This window comes from Pteropus vampyrus, unplaced genomic scaffold (assembly GCF_000151845.1).
Source record: "Pteropus vampyrus isolate Shadow unplaced genomic scaffold, Pvam_2.0 Scaffold67, whole genome shotgun sequence".
NCBI lineage: Eukaryota > Metazoa > Chordata > Mammalia > Chiroptera > Pteropodidae > Pteropus > Pteropus vampyrus.
In genome coordinates, this window is record NW_011888848.1 from 670,247 (window position 1) to 689,905 (window position 19,659).

The following is a 19,659-nucleotide window of genomic DNA, read 5'->3' on the forward strand; positions in this document are numbered from 1 at the left end:
CTCAGGGGAAGCCTGCATGGCAGGCCTTACAAACTCAGAGACGAAAAATAACCCTATAGGATGGTCTGAACATAAAAATTCCTAACGAAAAGCGGGTCATGGCGAATAGTCACATCCTTAGCTTGTAGCTTCCTTGACAAAGGTCAGTCTTTAAGTGAGCCAGTTTATTGTCTTTTTGCATCTAAGATAACATAGCCTTGGAATGCCAGAGTAATCTCCTTTTCCGGACCCCTGAGAGCACACCCACTGCACCAGAGCACAAGACCACAGAATCCCTCGTTATCTCGTTCCCTGAATACCATCTCTGTGCCGTAAATGTTAACTATCCTGTACCACCAATGTAAGTGAAGAATGTGTCTCTCTGTTTTACTACTCATCCAATCTGAGATTTCCCCACTTTGCTTTCTCAGGCCTCCCAAATCTACCACTAATGAATTTCATGTCAGCATTACCTCCTCTAATTCTAATGTAAAAATGAGCTGTAAAACCGCCATTCTTCAGAGCATTTTCTCAATCCTTTTGAGATTTTGCTTCTGGCAATTGTCAGTTTGGTTCGAACTCTTATAAGACTTTTACTTAGGCTGGATGCTCTTTAATCAACATTCTAAGCCACAAAGTATGGGCTTCCAATTTCTGCATGATTCCTTCCCCAAATTAGCATTCATAAAAATTCTGACAGAGACTTAACTTGGACACAATCGGGAGGGTCTGTGGAAAGAGCAAGAGCTTATGAGAGGAGTTGTATACTCTATCATCTGAGAACCCTATAGGAAGAACTCCTTATACCAGAGCTCTATGGTTGTAGCAGCCCCTCTCAACTTCCGCTTCCCTTCGAGGAGTTCCTTCGGTATCTTGGTCCAACCCAGTGTATGCATGTGGCTCGCCATGTCTGCAGGTGCCAGATTGCAATCCTTTCTTATTCCCAAATAAAATCTTTTAGTGACAGAATACCTAGTTCTGTTTTCCAGGTGACAGCTTGTTAATAAAAAGTCAAAGCGAGAGGCAAAAAGTGTTCGAGATCACAGAATCAGTCAGGAACACAGATTAAAGCAGAAACCCAAATTTTGTCCCAATTTCACAATGGATTTTTATGAGAAAAGGAAGGGAAACAATGATATATGAGTAGAAGAAAGGACCTTTTATTGGTCTTAACAAGTTAAGTTACTCTTTAGCTACACGGGAGTACCTCATTTAATTGCACTTCGGTTTCTTGCTCTTCACAGATTTGCACTTTCATTAGCATCCAGGCAAGACCCTCCACCAGCAAAAAAGATTAGGACTAGCTGAAGGCTCAAATAATGGTTAGTATTTTTTAGCAATAAAGTATTTTTTAATTAAGGTGCATACATTGTTTTTCAGTGTCAATGCTGTTGACATTACACTACAGTATAATGGAAACATAATTTATTTGCACTAGGACACTACAAAATTCCTGTTAACCGCTTTATTCTAATACTTGATACTCAAGGGGTGTGCAACTGTATCTCTGAAGTATGGCAGCATATGACTGGTTACCGCTTTTAAAGAATGTCTATAACGTCAGTCCTCATGGTCAGGATACCTGCTTTCCTGTTAGCTTTACAAAGTCATTTGTAAGAGAGTGTCGCTTGGTCCACTCCAAAGGTTAATTTGCCCAGTTCAAACACTGCAAAGGTCCAAGGAGCAAGTCATGCAAGCAGCTCTGGAATAGCTGCTCTAGTTCTGTTTTACAACGACTCCACTTAAGTCAATTTCTCACAGGTTCTACCTATGAAAGCCAGAGTTGAAAATCCTGCAGCTGCCTCTAGACTTGAAAATCCTGCAGTTGCCTCTAGTTAACTTTGGCCCAAATCCCTCATACAAACAAAACTTTTAAAATAAATTATTACAAGTCCTACAAAGTAACTCGCACTAGGCAAATGACTACACGTGTAACAGAATGACACATACAACACCCCGAACCTTTGAGCCAGTCGAGAAGATGAAACGTTTGGGGCGGGAATGAGCGAGCCTCAGCTCACCGCAGGTGAACTTATGTCGCCCGGGCTTCCTACCTGGGGCCGCCCTTGTCGAGGTGGCAGCTGGCCTTTCCCGAGGGCTGGACCATCTCGCCAGGCGACGTCGCTCCGCCCTCCCGGGCGCTCCGGGACCCTCAAGCTCTTGGGGCAGAAAGGAGTCTTCCCGGGGCGGAGAAAGGGGCGGGCGCTGCGGCCCCGGCTCCAGGAAGCGGAGGCGCCCGGGGCGTCGGGGTTGCGCTCGGCGGCGATGAGCTCGGCGCTGGGGCTCCGCGGGTCTGGCCTTGCAGGTAGGGGGGAACCGAGGGCGCGGGCTCCACCGCCTTGCTGGGCGGCCCCAGAAATTTACAGGTCCTGGAGGGAAGCGCTTAAGCGCGGTGGGGGCAGCGTAGCTTTTGGTACCGGGAAACAATGCGGGGACCTAGCTGACGCCTGCTTGCGATCCCGGCTCTGGGCGGGCCCCGCCGCCGCCTTTGTCCTCTACAGGTGATCTCTTCCCTAGTGTTGGGCCACTTTAATGTTCACTGGCTGCCCCTGCCAGGCCTTGTTCGCCGCCCCCCCACACACACACACACAACTGTCCCCCGCCCCCGCGCGCCTAGTCATGAAAAGTTGAGTTTTGCAAGTTGGATCTGGTTTTGTTTCCTCACTTTTAAGTAAAAAGTTAAGGAAGTAGTTGCATGCCATAATAATGGGAACATGACCGGCCGGCCCCTGGTGTGCCTGGACTTCACCTGGATACAAAGCCAGGCCGCTGCGGGTATGCAGCCCAGCATCGCTGTCCCGTATCCAGGATACCTACAACTGTGGGTTCGAGTTAAAGCCACAGCAACTTTTCTCTACAAAATAATCAGCTGATGAACGTGTGCTTTTAGAACGTTCTTCCCTGTCACTTATTTCATTATATTACCGACAAGATTGAGAAATTCCGAGCCTGGCCATAAGTTATTGTTTGTTTGTTTGAAGGTTAAAGTGCTAGCAGTCCAGGCAGAGTGCCTTTATTTCAGAGCTTTTTATTCTTTGCTGCACAAACAAGTCTTGCCCCAGAGGCAAGTTGTAGGAGTCACTCGGTCGTTCAGGGCAGTGCAGGGCCCTCTGGCTATTTCCATTTTGGAACTAGTGGTGGGGGTTGGGAAGCCGGGCAGGGATCCTGGATGCCGGACCACTGGGCAGGGCACCTCACCCCCTCCCCCCATTCTTTTGATTACCTTCCTTTTTCTACCTGCTCACTTTCTTTTCTTTCTCCACCCCACCCCTTTTCCAGCATGTTCTAGGCAGACGGTGGGTTACTCACTATAGGATTGTTAAACAGACTGTTGATAGGAAGTATGGGTAAATTTGCTTAGACACTGCAGTGAATAAAGACCATGACAGTAGAAGCTAGCGAAGCTTGAAGAAATGAACACTTAGTTTAGAAAGGTAGCTGTTCTCTCTCTGGTAGGAGAGAGTTTAGCATGTCGACAGTAAAGAGACTGGATTCCACAGATAGACTTGACTTTGAATCTCAGCTCCACTGCGCTGAACTTGGACAAGCCTGGTGCACTTTCACTGGCCTGGGGGCTATGGAGCTGAGTGAGAGAAAGTATCTAAAGTGCCAGGCCATCAACAAACAGGAGCAGGTAGAATTATTTGGAGATATAGCAAATTAAGATGAGAAAAAAGGAGCGATTTGTTCTGTAAAAATGAAACGACTTTAAGGAGCAAAGAGGTTAAGAGTCGGGTTTAATGATGGACCCATTTTCGATAAATATATTGCAAATGAATAGGAATTTATAAATCTGTAATATACGGTATCTCCTTCATTAAAGTTTATTTTCTCTATGTCAACAAAGCCATTCACCCTCTTGGCCAGTCTGTACTCATGCAGTATAGTGATATTTGCTCAAGCGCACCCTTCCTTCTACTTGGTACATACAGCTTAGAGTGACCATCAGAGTCACGATGTATTATTTTCTTTGGAACTCGGGTAAAATTGCTCCAGGACAGTACTGGAATTTAGGACTCCTTACCTCACCCTCACCCCCAGGATGAGTTTTGTCAGTGAGGAGAGGAGAGGTTGGAACAATCAAGTGTCAGGGAGACACTCTCTAAGGAGAGGCAGGAACACTACCCTCTTGCTAGGAGGTGACCTGTAGGAAGGGTCCATACCTTAAGGTCCATTGTGCTTCCTCAAAGACTCAACCAAGAGATGCATCTTGCTGTACTGTTAGTTTTTGCTTATTTATTACTTCTTCTCTCCCCTTGAGGCTGTTAAGTTTGTTGGGTAAAAACAGATTCATGGGTACATGGGTCCTTATTGTATAAGATGCTAGATTCATCGTGCTGTCCAATACAGAAGCCACTGGCCACAAGTGGTTATTTGAATTTAAATTAACTAAAATTAAATTTAAAAGTTCCTAACCTGCATTGGCACCTTTCAGGTGCTCAAGAGCCACATGTGGCCAGTGGCTACCACATGGGACAGCGCAGGTATAGAACAATTCCATCACCACAGAAAGTCTGAATGCGCAGCACTGTTTGAGGGAGTAGAGAGGGATTCAGTGAAAGGTTGTCCAGAAGGTGGAGAAGTCTGATCGGGTTGGGAGGAGAGGGTCCCTATTATGGGGTTATAAGTGCAAATGTGTCTTTCAGGAGATCCAAAATCTAAGCCTTTGCCCTACTCCTCCTCTTCCTCCACCCAAACTTTGACCTCTTCCTGGTCCTGTGGTCATCCAGTATTAACCACACCCTGTGTTTCAGTTCTCCTGTCTGACTTTGTTCCTTCTTTGTTTCAGAGACTATTCGCAAAAAACATTTTCTATAAAACAAAGCGATTTCATATCTCATTTGAGGTCCTTAATCACAAAACTATTACTCTAGGCATATTTTGCAATGAATGTGTTTGTGTAATATGTCTTCATTTCTTTTTATAATATTCATTGCTATTTTGCAGATAAGAGTTGGGGGTGAGAAAGCATTGAGCTATGAATTTGTAGTTCACTTGTTTATTATTAAAGTTTCCCCTCCCTTTTCCCTTACCTTTCTTTTCATATTTTAACTTTTAAACTAACCAAAACAGAAGAGTCTTAAAATATGAGAGTCAAAAGCACATGGGAGTTACTGCTGTTTCACTATCAGTCAAAAAGTAAATTAACAAAAATCAACTTTTTTTTTAATAGGTGAGGAACAAAACATGACAGAAACAGATGCCTTCTATAAGAGGTAAAAATTTGCTTTTTTCTAATAAAGGCCTCCTCCTGTGGTGGTCATGATCAGACTACAGAAATCAAAGCAAGGACCCTGGGAGCTGGAAAGTAGAACTGAGTATGTCAGGTTTTAGCATTTGGAGAGCTAATTTGTAGATATGCAGGTTAGTTTCTGCTTCCGGTTGTAAAAGGACCTAGAATGGTTTTCAGAATATTTAAGAGTTGATATGGCATGAGCCCTAGAGCTAGAGATGGGCCTGGGCCAGGCCACTGCCCTTGGTTGCTGGATCCTGACAACCTGGGGGACAGACACCCATGCAGATTGATTTCGGGTGGGCACTGATGATGGCTGCTGTTTACTAATTGGTATGGAAATACTTCAGGACTTTCCTTACTACTGTGACTATGAGGCTTTCCCAGTGCACACCAGTGGCATGTCAGTCTGGCAGAAGAGGAAACAGCAGACCTCTGCCTACACTACGCATTGACCTTTGGCTTGAGGGAGCTCATTATTTAATATGACTTAAAGTGATTGTTTTTTAAACTTTTCATTAGCAGTGAAATGTTTGATCCGGCAGAAAAGTACAAAATGGATCACAGGAGGAGAGGAATTGCTTTAATCTTCAATCACGAGAGGTTCTTTTGGCACTTAACACTGCCAGAAAGACGGGGCACCAGCGCAGACAGAGACAACCTTAAGCGCAGGTAGTAGTTTTATCTACATGTTAAGGTGATGAGATATTTAAGTGATAACTACTAATTAAAACTTGTCTGCACTGATGAAATAACAGCAAGAGTATGTGAGGATGAGCATCAGTTGGGCACAACCTCCCTTAAGAAGTTGCCTAAGTTTTCTTCCTATCCATGTTCTATTAAATGGCAACAGTCTTTGCATTGTTACCAAAAAGAAAAGAAAAGAAAAAGTTGACCATTGAACAACTTAGAGTTTAGGGGTACTAACCCCCACACAGTCAAAACTCCACATGTAACCTTTGATGCCCAAAAAACTTAAATTATCCCCCAGTGTCCACTGGGGATTGGTTCCAGGACCGCACCCCCACCCCAGATACCAAAATTCATGGATGCTCAAGTCTCTTGTATAAGATGGCATAGATCGGTACACACAGTTGGCCCTCTGCTTCCGTGGACTTCCAACCGCTGATTGAAAATAGTACAGGTATTATTGGAAAAAATCCACATATAAGTGGATCGTCACAGTTCAAACCCACATTGTTCAGGAGTCACCTGTATTTGCATAATAGACAATATTCTAACTTGAATCAGTCATCATTACAAGTAAATCCTTTCCTACCATAGGTGATCAGGGAAAACTATCATTGTCATATTTGTTTTTTCTTTCTTCCTAAAGTCAATTTATATGTCATAAAATGTGTATAGATTCCTCAAATAAGTAGGGTATGTGAAAACTTTGAATAGCTCATAAGCTAATGTCCAATTTAATCTATCACCAGATTTTCAGATCTAGGATTTGAAGTGAAATGCTTTAACGATCTTAAAGCAGAAGAACTACTGCTCAAAATTCATGAGGGTAAGTAGTTTTCAGATTCATCTTCCTCTGATGGGATCGAGTACTTTAATTATCCTATCTGTAAAGACAGGTCCAAATAAAATTAACTGTGTTGTAAAAAGTCTTATCAATTAATTTGGCATGGTTTATAGATTTTCGTTATGCCTCTCTGCTTATATGTTACCCACTAGATTTAGACACCTTTGCAAAGTATTATGTCTCCAAAGTTTATATTTAGCATACCACTACTTACAGTCTATTACTCTAGAAATTAATGAAATGACCTTTTTACTTGGCAATGAAATATCTAAAATGCAAACACTACAGATGCTGGGCAGTCATTTTTTTTAATTGACTCCTGTTCCCAAGATTTTTACTGGCTTTGAGATTCTGTTGACTTATATACATTATCTCTCTTAATGTCCATATTACTGTGCAGCAGATATTTTAACAACTTATGTTTATCATACTCATCACTGCATGCCAGTCATGGATTTTCAAGTCATTTGCCAACAGACTATTATAATGTTTATATAATATAAACTTCAGAGTTTTGTTGTTGTTGTTATAATCGACATATAACATTATTGTCAGCTGGACATGATTCGATATTTTTGTACATTGCAAAATAATGACCACAATAAGTCTAGTTACCTTCACCATACCTAGTTATAACATTTTTTTTCTTGTGATGAGGACTTTTTCTAAAAAAATCCTAGGAAAGGATTTACTCTCTTAGCAACTTTCAAATATACAATACATTATTATTGACTGTAGCCACCGTGCTGTACATTAGATCTCCTGACTTATTTATTTTATAATGAAGTTTGTGCCTTTTGACCCCCTTCACCTAATTTTGCCCATCCTTCCCTCCCCTCAGGCAACCACCAATCTATGTCTATGAGCTTGGTTTTTTGTTTGGTTGGTTTTTTTAGATTCCACATATAAGTGAGACCATATTGTATTTGTCTTTCTCTGACTTATTTCACTTAGGATAATGCCCTCAAGTTTCATCCGTGTTGTCGCAAATGGCAAGATTTCATTCGTTTTTATAGCTGAATAATATTCCATTGTGTGTGTGTATGTGTGTGTGTGACACAATTTCTTTATTCATCCATCAGTGGACACTTAGGTTGTTTACATATCTAGGCTGTTGTAAATACTACTGCCTGAACATGGGGGTGCATATATCTTTTTGAGTTTGTTTACATATCTAGGCTGTTGTAAATAATACTGCCTGAACATGGGGGTGCATATATCTTTTTGAGTTTGTTTTTGTTTTCTTCAGATAAATACCCAGACATGGATTTGCTGGATTATATAGTAGTTTTTGTTTTTGTTTTTACTTTTTTTTGAGGAACCTCCACACCAGAGCTCTTCTTTAAACTGTAAATCATTTTAATTTTAACTGGCTGCTTACCAGGTTTTCTACTTTGTTTGCTCAAAAGCTTCATAGGACATCAATCTCGTCTTAATACTCTTTTGGAACCTCTCAGTGCTGTAGACATACTGAAGGCGCTGCACTCATTGGAGTGCAGCGGCACATAGGGAGTTGTTAAGTGGTAGTTTCTGGGTCTCTCAGTCTGCCAGGAAGCTCTCTGCTGTATTCCGAAAACTTTATTGCTAAAATGACTTGGATCTTAAAGTGGGTCCCCCATTGTAATCCCTTTACGTTTTACATGTCATCGTTCTGTGTTGTAGAGAAACTAATTGAAATCTGTTCAAATTCTATTACTTTGACCTTTAATAACTTTGATTTTTAAAAATCTGATACAGAATGGTATAAATTGTTTGGTTAAAAACTAATGTATGTTGTGTTTCATTACATTTTACATTTACTATAAAAATAACAAATTTTCTCCCTCAATCATATGTATGTGACTTTATTCTTGTATTAGTAAATTGAATTTTTACATGTAAATAAGCATCTTGTTTTCATTTCTATATGAACTTTTGGGGGACTTTACAGCATCGAATTCTAGCCACGTAGATGCCGATTGCTTTTTATGTGTTTTCCTGAGTCATGGTGAAGACAATCACATTTATGCATATGATGCCAAAATTGAAATTCAGACATTGACTGGCTTGTTTAAAGGAGACAAGTGTCAGAGCCTGGTTGGAAAACCCAAGATATTTATCATTCAGGTAAGACCGATGATGTTATAATCTCAATTATAAAGCCCAGAGTGTATACATGTAAATATAAAGAACTAAAGGCGATTTCAGAAGTAACTTTCTCCAGTAACTAGAAAGGTCCTTTTCGAATTCTAGCTACTCAGAGTTGCAATTTGAATTATTAGTAGTAATTCTTTCTTAACAGAAAGAATAAAAAAATAAAGATTCTTGGTATCTTTACTACTTGGATTGACATTTGAAATGACTCAAAATAACCAGTGTGTTACCCCATGGCCCAGCCCAGTGTCAAGGTAGAGCCACCAGAGAAAGTATGTGCTTTCTGGAGAATGCAGTGCAAAGCAGCCTACTCAGACTGGGTCGGGTTCTCCCGGAGCTGGAGAGCATGCAAGCCAGTGGGAAGGATGCAGCCATAGAGGTCTAGTCCTAGCTTGCTTCATCCTTCCACATTCTCTTTTAAATCAAGATGCTGTTTCCCCTGTGCCATATTGGCATTAGGGATAAAAATATTTGGAGGCCTAAATAATGTCATCTGGTATGTCAATAAGGATTTTGAACAAAAAAGAGAATTCCAGATATTCCAGTGCTGCGGTCTGTGTTTCCACGAACGGCATGGAGGACATGACCACATTCTACCTCCCGCCATAGAGCCTTAAGGGGAGGGAGTGTGGGGTCTATCAGAAGTTAAGGGTGATTTCCTGGTTTCTTGTTTGGATAACTGCATTGGCCTAGCTGTAGGACGTGCAGTGGGGGTACAGCTCTAGGACCAAAGAGAGGCAGCCTCAGTGGGAGAAATAAACATAGGAGTAATGAGATGAATGGTAATGAGAGCCATGGGGCAGATGGGTTTACTCACGTCAAGTATAGACTGAAAACTGAGTGTTAACAGAACTGAGGGACATGTGTGAAGACTGAGCATGAGAAGACTGAGCATGAGATGCTGAGGAGGGTGGCCCAGAGAAAGAGAAAAATGACAGATGATTGGTTCATGGGAAAGGGAAGAGAGAATTGAAATAACTAATGAGCCACAAAGGAATAAAATACTTGGTCAAGTTATTTTATTTCTCTGTGTCTCAGATTCTTCATCTATGAGTTGGGGATAGAACAGCACTGCCTCATTGGGTGGTTGCAAGGACAAAATGACTTGGCCTAACAAATGAAAAACATTTAGAACAGTGCCTCGCACATGGCAAGCCCTCAGTTTAGGGCTGCCTCTTATTCTTACCTCAGTTGATTTGGCAACTGATGACATGAAGTTCCAGGTGTCCTACATTATATTAAGAAGACAGTGAAAAATAATGTCTGAAAACGAGCCCGACAATTCTACGTAAGATTAAAATCTCCCTGTAAAAATAGGATATTACGGGCCTTCTAGTTATCTAACTTTGAAATCACTCATGACTTTTTTTGTTCTTTTTAAGCTTATTAATTCTTTAGCCATTTCTTAACTGACGATGCATTTATATGGTAAAACTAGTCTGTTAGTCACTGAATAAATTACTAGCATAGCTGAATAAGTCACAGACTGGCTTGCCTACCAACGAACTTTATTCTTACGTCTGAAATCTGGGGTCAAGGCATTAACAGGGTTCTACTCAAGCTTCTCTCTTTGGCTTGTAGATGCCTGTTTTACCCCTCTATCTCCTCATGGTCTTTCCTCTGTCTGAGTCGTAATCTCTTATAAGGACACCAGTCATAGTGGATTAAGGCTCACCCATATGACCTTATTGTATCCTAATTATTTCTTTAAAGACCATATGTCCAAATACAGTCGAATTTGAGGCAGTGGGGGTTAGAACTTCAACATATAAATTTTGGGAGGATGGGGACAGAATCGAGCCCCTAATAGACGTTTAAGAGTATAAATTAATGTTAGCTTTTGTGTGTCAGAATTAGTGGATAAGAATTTGAGACCTCACTTTCAAGTGGGAGCAAAAGGAAGAAGGCACATTAATAGCTGTCTTCTCAGGTCAGGTGGTGTCATTTTGACCCTAAACAGTTTCGGGCAACAAGCAGGCAAGCAAAACCCAATCTGGAAACATATCTGATTAAATGGAAACACTTAGGCAAATACTGTAGCTTTTAAAAGGGGTGACTCTTGGTGCTGTGGTGTGGTTAATCCAGAAGGAGTTTTTAAGCCGCAGCAGTTTTCTCTATATTATGTACCTTTCAATCAGCATAATTTAGAGTATAGTTGAAGATACCAATTTTTCAAAAACATTAACTAAAAGAAAATGTAAGTAAGGAAAAAACTGTCAGCTTCAGTCTGCTCTAAACCTAAATGTTTTGTTTTTGAAGTGCCTATAAAGTGACTTCTGTTGATGTTGACATGAAGGGGTACTGAATTATATTTCCTCTGTAAACATTAAGCATTGGGAAGAAAAGAGTAAGTAAGTGAAGGGAGTGGTATTTCTCTTTGTCTCGTAGGCATGTCGGGGAAACCAGCATGATGTGCCAGTCAGACCTTTTGATGCAGTGGATCATCATACAGACCAGCTGGGTGCCAATGTCACCCAAGTAGATGCAGCCTCAGTTTACACACTGCCTGCTGGAGCAGATTTCCTCATGTGTTACTCTGTTGCAGAAGGTGAGTGCTTAATACAAACATAGAATTGCCTTTCTTGGCTAATTTCCATTCCACCTTGGCTTGAGTTGGATCAAGTCTTTCTACTGGGATACGGTGATTTGGTCCTGAAGTTCACAGGCTTAGGATGGATTTCTTTGATCACATAGTACAGTGATACATGAAAGTATAAAATGCCTTATAGAAAAATCATCCCTGAGAACTAAAGTCTAAAGCTACAAGTCTAATCATATCGAATATTAGCACCTGCTATCAATTACTGATGGTATCATTGTGTTCATATTCATGAGCTTTGTTGAAAAATATTTGATAATGATTATTCTTTTTCAGTAAATGATTTTGTTTTTTTAAGGTTTTTCCCGTTTTAAAAAAATTAATTTATTTTTATGGTGACATTGGTTAACGAAATCTGACAAATGTTCTTTTTAATATCTTGTCTTTAAAAATCGCCTGGTGACTCTTGGGAACTTTTTGGTAATGAAGGAAATTACACAGAATTAACCCTATTTTTATAGAACTATATAGAATTAATCCCTTTTCCCACATGAGAATAGTCAACAGAGAAAAAAAATTTTAAACTGTATCATGGACACATCTTAGTCTTCTCCAAGAATTTTTGAGAATTTATACTTCTGTAATGGTGATTTTTAGTCACAGTTACTGAAACCCAGAAACTGTCAGTGCCCTTTTTCTCCCTGTCTTTTTTAGGTTATTATTCTCATCGGGAAACTGTGAATGGCTCATGGTACATTCAAGATTTGTGTGAGATGCTGGGAACATTTGGCTCCTCCTTAGAGTTCACAGAACTCCTCACCCTGGTGAACAGGAAGGTTTCTCGACGCCGTGTAGACTTCTGCAAAGACCCAAGTGCAATTGGAAAGAAGCAGGTCCCTTGCTTTGCCTCCATGCTAACGAAAAAGCTGTATTTCGTTCCAAAATCTAAGTGAAAGGGCTGTTTTATATAGTTGTATTCAAAATAGATTCCCCTTTCTTATATAAATAACACTAGGTTGAAGCTTAATAGTACAGCAATTTGAAATGTTTTAAGGTTTAACTTTTTAAAAAGAAAATAGTTCATTTTGGACACAGTGAGAGGGTTTGCTCTATGTAGAAACAAAATCCTCAGGGAATTACTATAAAAATCCACAAGCATTTATAATACTTGATTTTTATAAGTTGCAAATATCTGGGTGACTTAACTTGTATTTTGTTTATTTTTTAATAAAGGGTTATAATGTTTTTAAAGGTTTTTGAAACCCAAGATTTAGTTGTTTTCCTTTAATTTTGAAATTCATGTTTTGCAAATTTTGCTAATTCAAATTTTCCTGTGTGTAATTTATACACAAATGTTTTTATTTATGTACACGAATTAATATACACGAATTGTTTTAGTTGGTCATGCAAATTAATCTACATATGAATTATCACTTTTTGTATAAGACTTCAAAAAAATCAGCCTTTAAGAACTATTATATGGCATTCTGAGGAAGAAATATAAAATTGTTAATTCTTAGTCAGTATAGCCTGAACACTTGCAAAATTTGATTCTGTCAATATCTTCCATGTTAAGTTACTGTACATCATCATTCTCACTCACAGACCATGATGTTGATAGGATAGATATTACCTTTAAGGTTTGATTCTTAATGATATATAAATTTGAATAATATTGTTTTGTTAATAACCTGCCAGAGGCTCAAGATGGTTAAATGTTTAGGCTTTTGGTAACTGAAACTTGTGAGTTGCTACTTCAAAAGCTATAGTTTACATATATTGTTTCAGTTGCAGTTCAAAAAGTATGCTAACTATGTGCTGTGGTTAGTGAGACATTTGTACCTTTTCTTGTGGTCATGACAGGGGCTTCACTGGCAGTTGAATGTTTTACTTTAAGTCCTTACCACAGGCGTTGCCATCACTGCCTCTGCTTCCAAGAGCTAATGATGACAGAAACGCTCCTTAGCGTTTTTGGTGAACTGATGAACACTGGCTTGGCCTTCTATGTAAAGATTATACAATTCTGGTTACTTAAGAGAAATCAGCTGGTGTTAATAAAAAGCTCTAAACCAAAACAAAAAGACAGACTTTTTTCCCTCAAATGTGATCGGTCAAAGGGTTTATTTGAATAAAATCCTCTTGTTCAGATGCAGTGACATTGGTACCTACATATCTGGGCACCAAATTGCCATCAAATCTGAGGCTGTGGAAACAATGGGGACACAATTGAGTCCTGTACGAAACAGTTGTCTTAGAATAAGACAGTCCTTTTGTAATAAAAGTAACGTGTAATGTGCTCGGATTCCTTTAATTTTCTTTCCAATCCCTCCGGACTTACAACTTGGAATGTGAGTAGAAAGATCATATACTGTTTATGTTTTTAAATAACTGACCTATAAAGTTTTAACATAAATGACATGTGTCATATAGAGAAACTACATTTTAAATATTAAAAAGGTCAGAGTATCTATTATCATAGCTATATCATCCTCTCAGTACTCAGAAATCAGTCACCAATGTGACTTACACACAGCTCTTTCTTTGAAGAAAAAGAATTATACTTCTTATTTTACTTAGTAAAGTGAGAAGAAAGAAATCAAAGGAAGCTATCTTTACTAAGAATTAATTCATTTTTCACATGACTAGTTTTCTGAAGCCCTAAAAACATATAAGTATTCTTTGATAACTGTCTTTCATTTCACATTCTTGTTCAGGGGTCAGCAAAATTTTTCCATAAAGAGCCAGAGAATAATTATGTTAGGCTTTGCAAGCCTGACTATTGCAACTAGTCGACTCTGCTGCTACAGTGGACAAACAGCCACAGGCAATACATAAATGAGCATTGTTATGTTTCGATAAAACTGTTTACAAAAATAGGTACAGGTATTAGTTTGCCAATTCTGTCCTAGTTCACCCCATCTTCCTGGATTTTCCTTTAGACTGTTTGCAAGAATTCAGAAGCTATCCTGTCCACTTTCCTAGTCTAGATTCTTTCCCCAGCTCTATGCCTGAAAATACCATGGACCTTTTCCCAGTCTTTCTTGGGTACCTAGTATGGGCCAGGCATTCTTGGCACTGGGATGGATATATCAGTGAACAAAGCAAACAATCCCTGTTCTGAAATTTACATTTGGGTGACATTTGTAGAGTATCTGCCTTAGGTTAGTACTTTATTTATCTCACTTTATTCTCATTATTTATCTCATTATATTCTCATTAAGGTCAATGGTATTGTTAGGTAGTTAGGCAGCCATGAGCATAAGGGAGCAAAGGCCCAGCTCTGTGACCACAGAAACGACAACACTGATGGCCCAACCCAAAAGGCTACCCCTAAGGCCTCCCAGGAAAAAAAAACAAACAAAAAAAACACCTCGCTTTAAAAATAATACCCCTATATCCTGGAGTACAAGGACATTAATGACCATACCATAACAACCAATCTAGGCCAGCCACAAAAGCTTGTGTGGGAGGGAGTACTCCGACCTTTTCACCTCAGCTTCCTCATATCATCATCATAATGTCATATATATGCCCAGAAGTTCATGAATCTAATTACAACAGACAATTCTGGGAAGGTAATGCACATTTGACAACAGGTTATTTAACAGCCAACTGTCAATCAAAATGACCTCTCACATCAATCAGCTAGCACCACCCTTGTAACCACCCATCATGGCCTAGCTATAAGACAGACCTCTCTACCTCTAGAGGGCTACAGCCCTCTCTAGTGTAGCCTGTTTCTCTCTTGAAACATACTTCAATAAATCTTACTTTTCTTAAACTTCACTGATTTGTAATTTTAACTGTGTCAGTACAAAGGACCAAAGCCCCCCAGTACCATTGGGGCAACGACGGTTAGATTGCCCCCAACTTTTAGATTGCTCCCAATCTAACAGTATTATAATTGTTTTGATGACGGGTCAAGGTTAAATGCCCAGCATCTCCAGCTAGTAAGTGGAAGAACCTTCCTGACACCAAAGCCCACACACTTTCTATCCCACACTGGATTTATTCTAATGTTTTTCTATGTTAAACCCAGAATCCCACTTCCATTACCTGACTTCATCCTCCCAGTTCCACTTTGTTTCAAGAAATCTACTTTACACTGTATGTCCTCTGCTTTGGTTAGAGAAATATCCCACCAATACACCCAAGACCCGCTTTGGGACTCCTCTCACCATGTTACATTTTACCTCCTCTCTAAATTCCACCCGAAAGGCAAGGCCTACCTTTTAGAACTGGGAATAGAGTTTCTTAAAGGCAGAAGGCATCCTAGGGCTTACTACTATATCGTGCTTTATATTTGGTCTTCATCCTCACAGCCCCCAGAACCCTTGGAATTTCCTAAGCACAGAGAGTGATAAAAGGTGTCTTTTGTTATGTTAATGAGATGACTTTTGGACCAATTGTGGGGGCTGGTTGCCAGGAGAACCAACTGTGTGATTAGAGATTTGAAACTCAGTCTCATCCCTTTCAGCACTCCCAAGGGGAGAGGGGCTGGAGGTTAAGTTCAACCACCAATGGCCAATGACTTAAGTCAATCATGGCTTTGTAATGGAGCCTCCATAGAAACCCAGGAGGACCGCTAGTTCGCTTTTTGAGAGAAGTTCCACGTTGGAGAGCCAAAACTTCCATGGGCCACCACGCTGGGCCTCAGACTTCACAAGGGCAGAGCTCCTTTGCTGGCACCTCGTCCTATGTATCTCTTCATCTGGCTCTTGATTCCTTTGTAATACATCAGTAATTCAGTGAATAATTGGGTTTTCCCGAGTTCTGTGAACTGCTCTAGCAAGTTAATCTAATCTGGGGAATGGTTCACAGGAAACTGATTTATAGCTAGTTGGTCAGAAACACAGGTGACAACCTGGGCTTGTAACTGATATCCAAAGTGGAAAGCAGTCTTGTGGGCCTCAGCCCTTTCTTTACCTGTGGAATCGCATTCTATCTCCAGGTAGATAGTGTCAGAATTGAGTTGAATTTTCAGACACTCTGCATACTTCTGAGAATTGCTTTTTGATGTGGGGAAGCAAGCGTACACACACACACACACACACACACACACACACACACACACACTCTCTCTCTCTCTCTGAAATTGAGTCTGAAAACCCTTTTCACTTGTCATAATACTTAGCCTGGTGATATTCATTATAAAAACATATTAGTACATATTCTTAGCTTAGTTATAAAACACCAATATATTGCTATTTCAGAATCTCCGTGTTTCAGAGACACTGATACAAATAGCAAGTGATCATTGTGTGTTGCTCTGGTTAAGGTGTAGGAAGTCTGAATCTGATTTGACTGCAAGATATACCCTGAAAATCATTGGAATATTTTTGTTTTTTTGTTTTAAGCAAATCTTTGATATCTAGGTGTTATCATTACCCTTGTCAAACACAGAAACAGTAGAATCTTAGATAATATATTAAATACCATTAGTTGTAAATTTACAAAAATTTATGACTTACTATGTGTAGATGCTTAAATCTTCTAGCTATGTCCACTCAGGCAGATTAACTTCTCTAAGCCTTATTATTAAATTGGGATTAAAATATAGCTACCTCATAGGATTATAGGACTACAGATAACATATATGTAAAGTGCCTAGAACAGCATTTGACAACATACGATAAATAATATCTATCTCCATAAAGATTAGTTAAGATGAAACATCGCATGACATTTTATAATAATTTTGGCTATATTTAATGATAAAATCTTCCAACTACTATGTATTTAAAAAGAAATTAGACTTATTGTGGTTATTAGACTTATTGTGGTGATCAATTCATAAGATATAGTCATATGATATTGAATGACTATGTTGTACACCTGAAACTAATATACTATTGTATGTCGACAATAAAAAAATCTTTTTAAATAAATTAATGACAAGATGATTCTAAATGAAGTCTAACAAGAGTGAATGCCAAGCACACTGACCATTTCACCTCTGCTCAGGGAATGAACATAGGACGGGCTGACGAGGATTCTTAGCATTAAGTGCCAACTGTAGCAGAAGCCACTTTGATTTTGATGGATGCATCCAAGCTTCTTCCAACATTAAACCTCAACAAGTCGTGAAACTCCACAAACCAAAAATCTTAAGACCTTCCCAGAATATCTGTGTTTTGCAAGCATATTTTTTTATTAACAAAAGAGATTGAAACAGTCAAATTCAAATGAACTATGAGACTCAAAAAGTTCCAGTTTCTAATTTGCAAAATCAATACCTAATGGAAAAATTCAATGACATTTAAAAATGTAAGATTAATTCTCTTCATTGAGTTCTTCTATGTGCGCTGGCAAATAGAGAGAGCGGCGTACCTGGCTCAGGGATTCTTTAGCCTGTCAACGAGAGAAAGAAAAGTCCCTGAGCAGAGAGCACTGGGAACATACCAGTATGGCTGCCAGAGAGGACATATTTCCTTAGGTCGATATGTACACTAAACTACTAGTGATAAATGCCGATGATATTTTATTTATATGGATCCTTTGTTAAAAGTGAGTTTAAGGTTTCTAATACATCCTTATATTTCTTGTTATGTTAATTTTCCCCTTTGGTAAGGGTTTTCCCAGTTGGTATTTAAAAAAAAAAAAACACATCTCTGTGACCTATCAGCTTCCCTTTTTTCCTCGACTTTATTATCTTAAGAAAATACTACATCGAGTGCTACTTTAAGTCTTAAAGCCCAGGCTATAAACTTGTTGGAAGAACATTCCTTAGCCTTCTCGAATTGGATTATTCAAATGAAAGAGTATCCACTAAATTTTTTTTAAAAAGCATCATTATATTTTTTCTAAGTAGTGACTACAGAAAATTAAAAAAAAAAAAAAATTAAGGCTCTTCAACTCTAATTTTTGAGTTACAAATTAAATTTAGCAGTATTTTCTCTTCAAGTTTGAGGAATGGGTAGTTTAGAAGGTACAGATAACAAAAGATATAATAATTCCTGGCTACTAGGTGAGCATGCATTGAGCAAGAGAAGATATTTTTACCAAAACTTTTTAATAAAATTACTAAGAAAAATTAAAAATCTAATTAGTTACGTGTTGAAAAGTCATCACCTGAACAATCTAGTGAGCCCACTGGGAGGCCAGAGGTAAAAGCTGCCTAAGAAATGGATTGTGAAAAAGTGCTTAACACCATAGGCTCCAGACAAACTTGTGGGTTCATACCCTGGTTTCCCACTTTCTAACATTATATACGTAGACAAGTAGACAAGTTACATTAAACACCTCCATTTTCTCATTTGAAAGATGGAGAAGATTAAAGAAAGACTACCATATCGATTTTTCTATTTTTAAGGAAAAGAAACTTGCAAATTAACCTTCCTAAAATACTAATTTCTTTTATGTCTTTAATAGTTACAAATCAGAAAATGAGCTTGATATTGAATTATTTTCTTTAAAAACATGTACTTGCTTAGACATAGATTTCTATTGAAAACTATTATTTTACTATCTCAAAGTCATTTAAGACAGTTTGGAATGCACAGTTAAAGCTATCTGCGTGTTGAATACAGAAGACAATAAACCTGTAGGATATGGAATTAGTATCAGACAAGTCAACTCTTTCACTGAACAAAACCACAAACATGGAAGATTTAACCTGTGAGGATAAGTCACCAATTGTATTTCCCTGAACTAAGTTCTGGCTCCAAAAAAGACCACCTGTAAGATGCTGCGTTTGCGATAACGTACCTTAGCAAGATCTTCTTTTAATTTGTTGTATTGCACCACATCGAAATGCTGTTGCTTTGATTTCTTATGAAAGTAGTGAAGAAATTGCCTAGTCTTAATAGCTGAGTAAGTATAATCCTAAAAAAGGGGGAAAAAAAGAACATGTTTTAAATGAACATAATGCCTCCACAAGAACGAGCCTTAGCAACACCAAAGCAAGGGAAGGCAGACAAGTGAAATATTTGCAGTGGCCGTCAGAGCAAGCATAAGGCAACACAAGCAAAACATTTTGTCTCAGTTAAGATCAGCTGCTCATTTCAAAAGCAAGTGAGCTAGGAAAAGAAATCACACATACTGGCACAGAAGGGAGAAAAGAGGAAATGGAGATTTTTGACAAAATAATGTATGAGATAAAGCTAAAGTTACTGGGTGTTTTACAATACAAATTCAATTTATTTATAAATGAGGGCCCCAAAAACACAAACTTGATGTGTTTATCTCAGTGCCTCTAATTTGTGAGCTGTACTATTTGTTTCTCTATAGAGGTTATGTACA

The 19,659-nt window shown here is 38.9% G+C and overlaps 2 protein-coding genes across 4 annotated transcripts in view; one reads left to right on the top strand and one right to left on the bottom strand.

Moving 5' to 3' along the window:
• The first annotated feature begins 1,965 nt into the window (after window positions 1-1,965).
• Window positions 1,966-13,720, top strand: CASP6 (caspase 6). 3 transcript variants are annotated; one of them, XM_011361445.2, is made up of 7 exons: window positions 1,966-2,284; window positions 5,153-5,195; window positions 5,735-5,884; window positions 6,652-6,728; window positions 8,677-8,852; window positions 11,268-11,427; window positions 12,133-13,720. In XM_011361445.2, exons 1-7 carry the CDS (start codon window positions 1,981-1,983, stop codon window positions 12,369-12,371), a joined length of 1,149 nt encoding a protein of 382 aa, XP_011359747.2. In that variant the 5' UTR covers window positions 1,966-1,980; the 3' UTR covers window positions 12,372-13,720. The 3 variants fall into 3 exon arrangements, with proteins under 3 accessions (XP_011359747.2, XP_011359748.2, XP_023387124.1); XM_011361446.2 differs by having other exon boundaries at window positions 5,738-5,884; XM_023531356.1 differs by lacking the exon at window positions 5,735-5,884.
• Window positions 13,721-17,546: 3,826 nt separating this feature from the next.
• Window positions 17,547-19,659, bottom strand: part of MCUB (mitochondrial calcium uniporter dominant negative beta subunit) — a 99,639-nt gene continuing 97,526 nt past the window's right edge. Inside the window, exons 8-9 of the mRNA XM_011361448.2 lie at window positions 19,126-19,242; window positions 17,547-17,769 (exon numbers count right to left, since the gene is read on the bottom strand). Coding sequence (XP_011359750.2) covers window positions 17,692-17,769; window positions 19,126-19,242 — 195 coding nt within the window. The 3' untranslated portion in view covers window positions 17,547-17,691. The remainder of the gene's footprint in view (window positions 17,770-19,125; window positions 19,243-19,659) is intronic.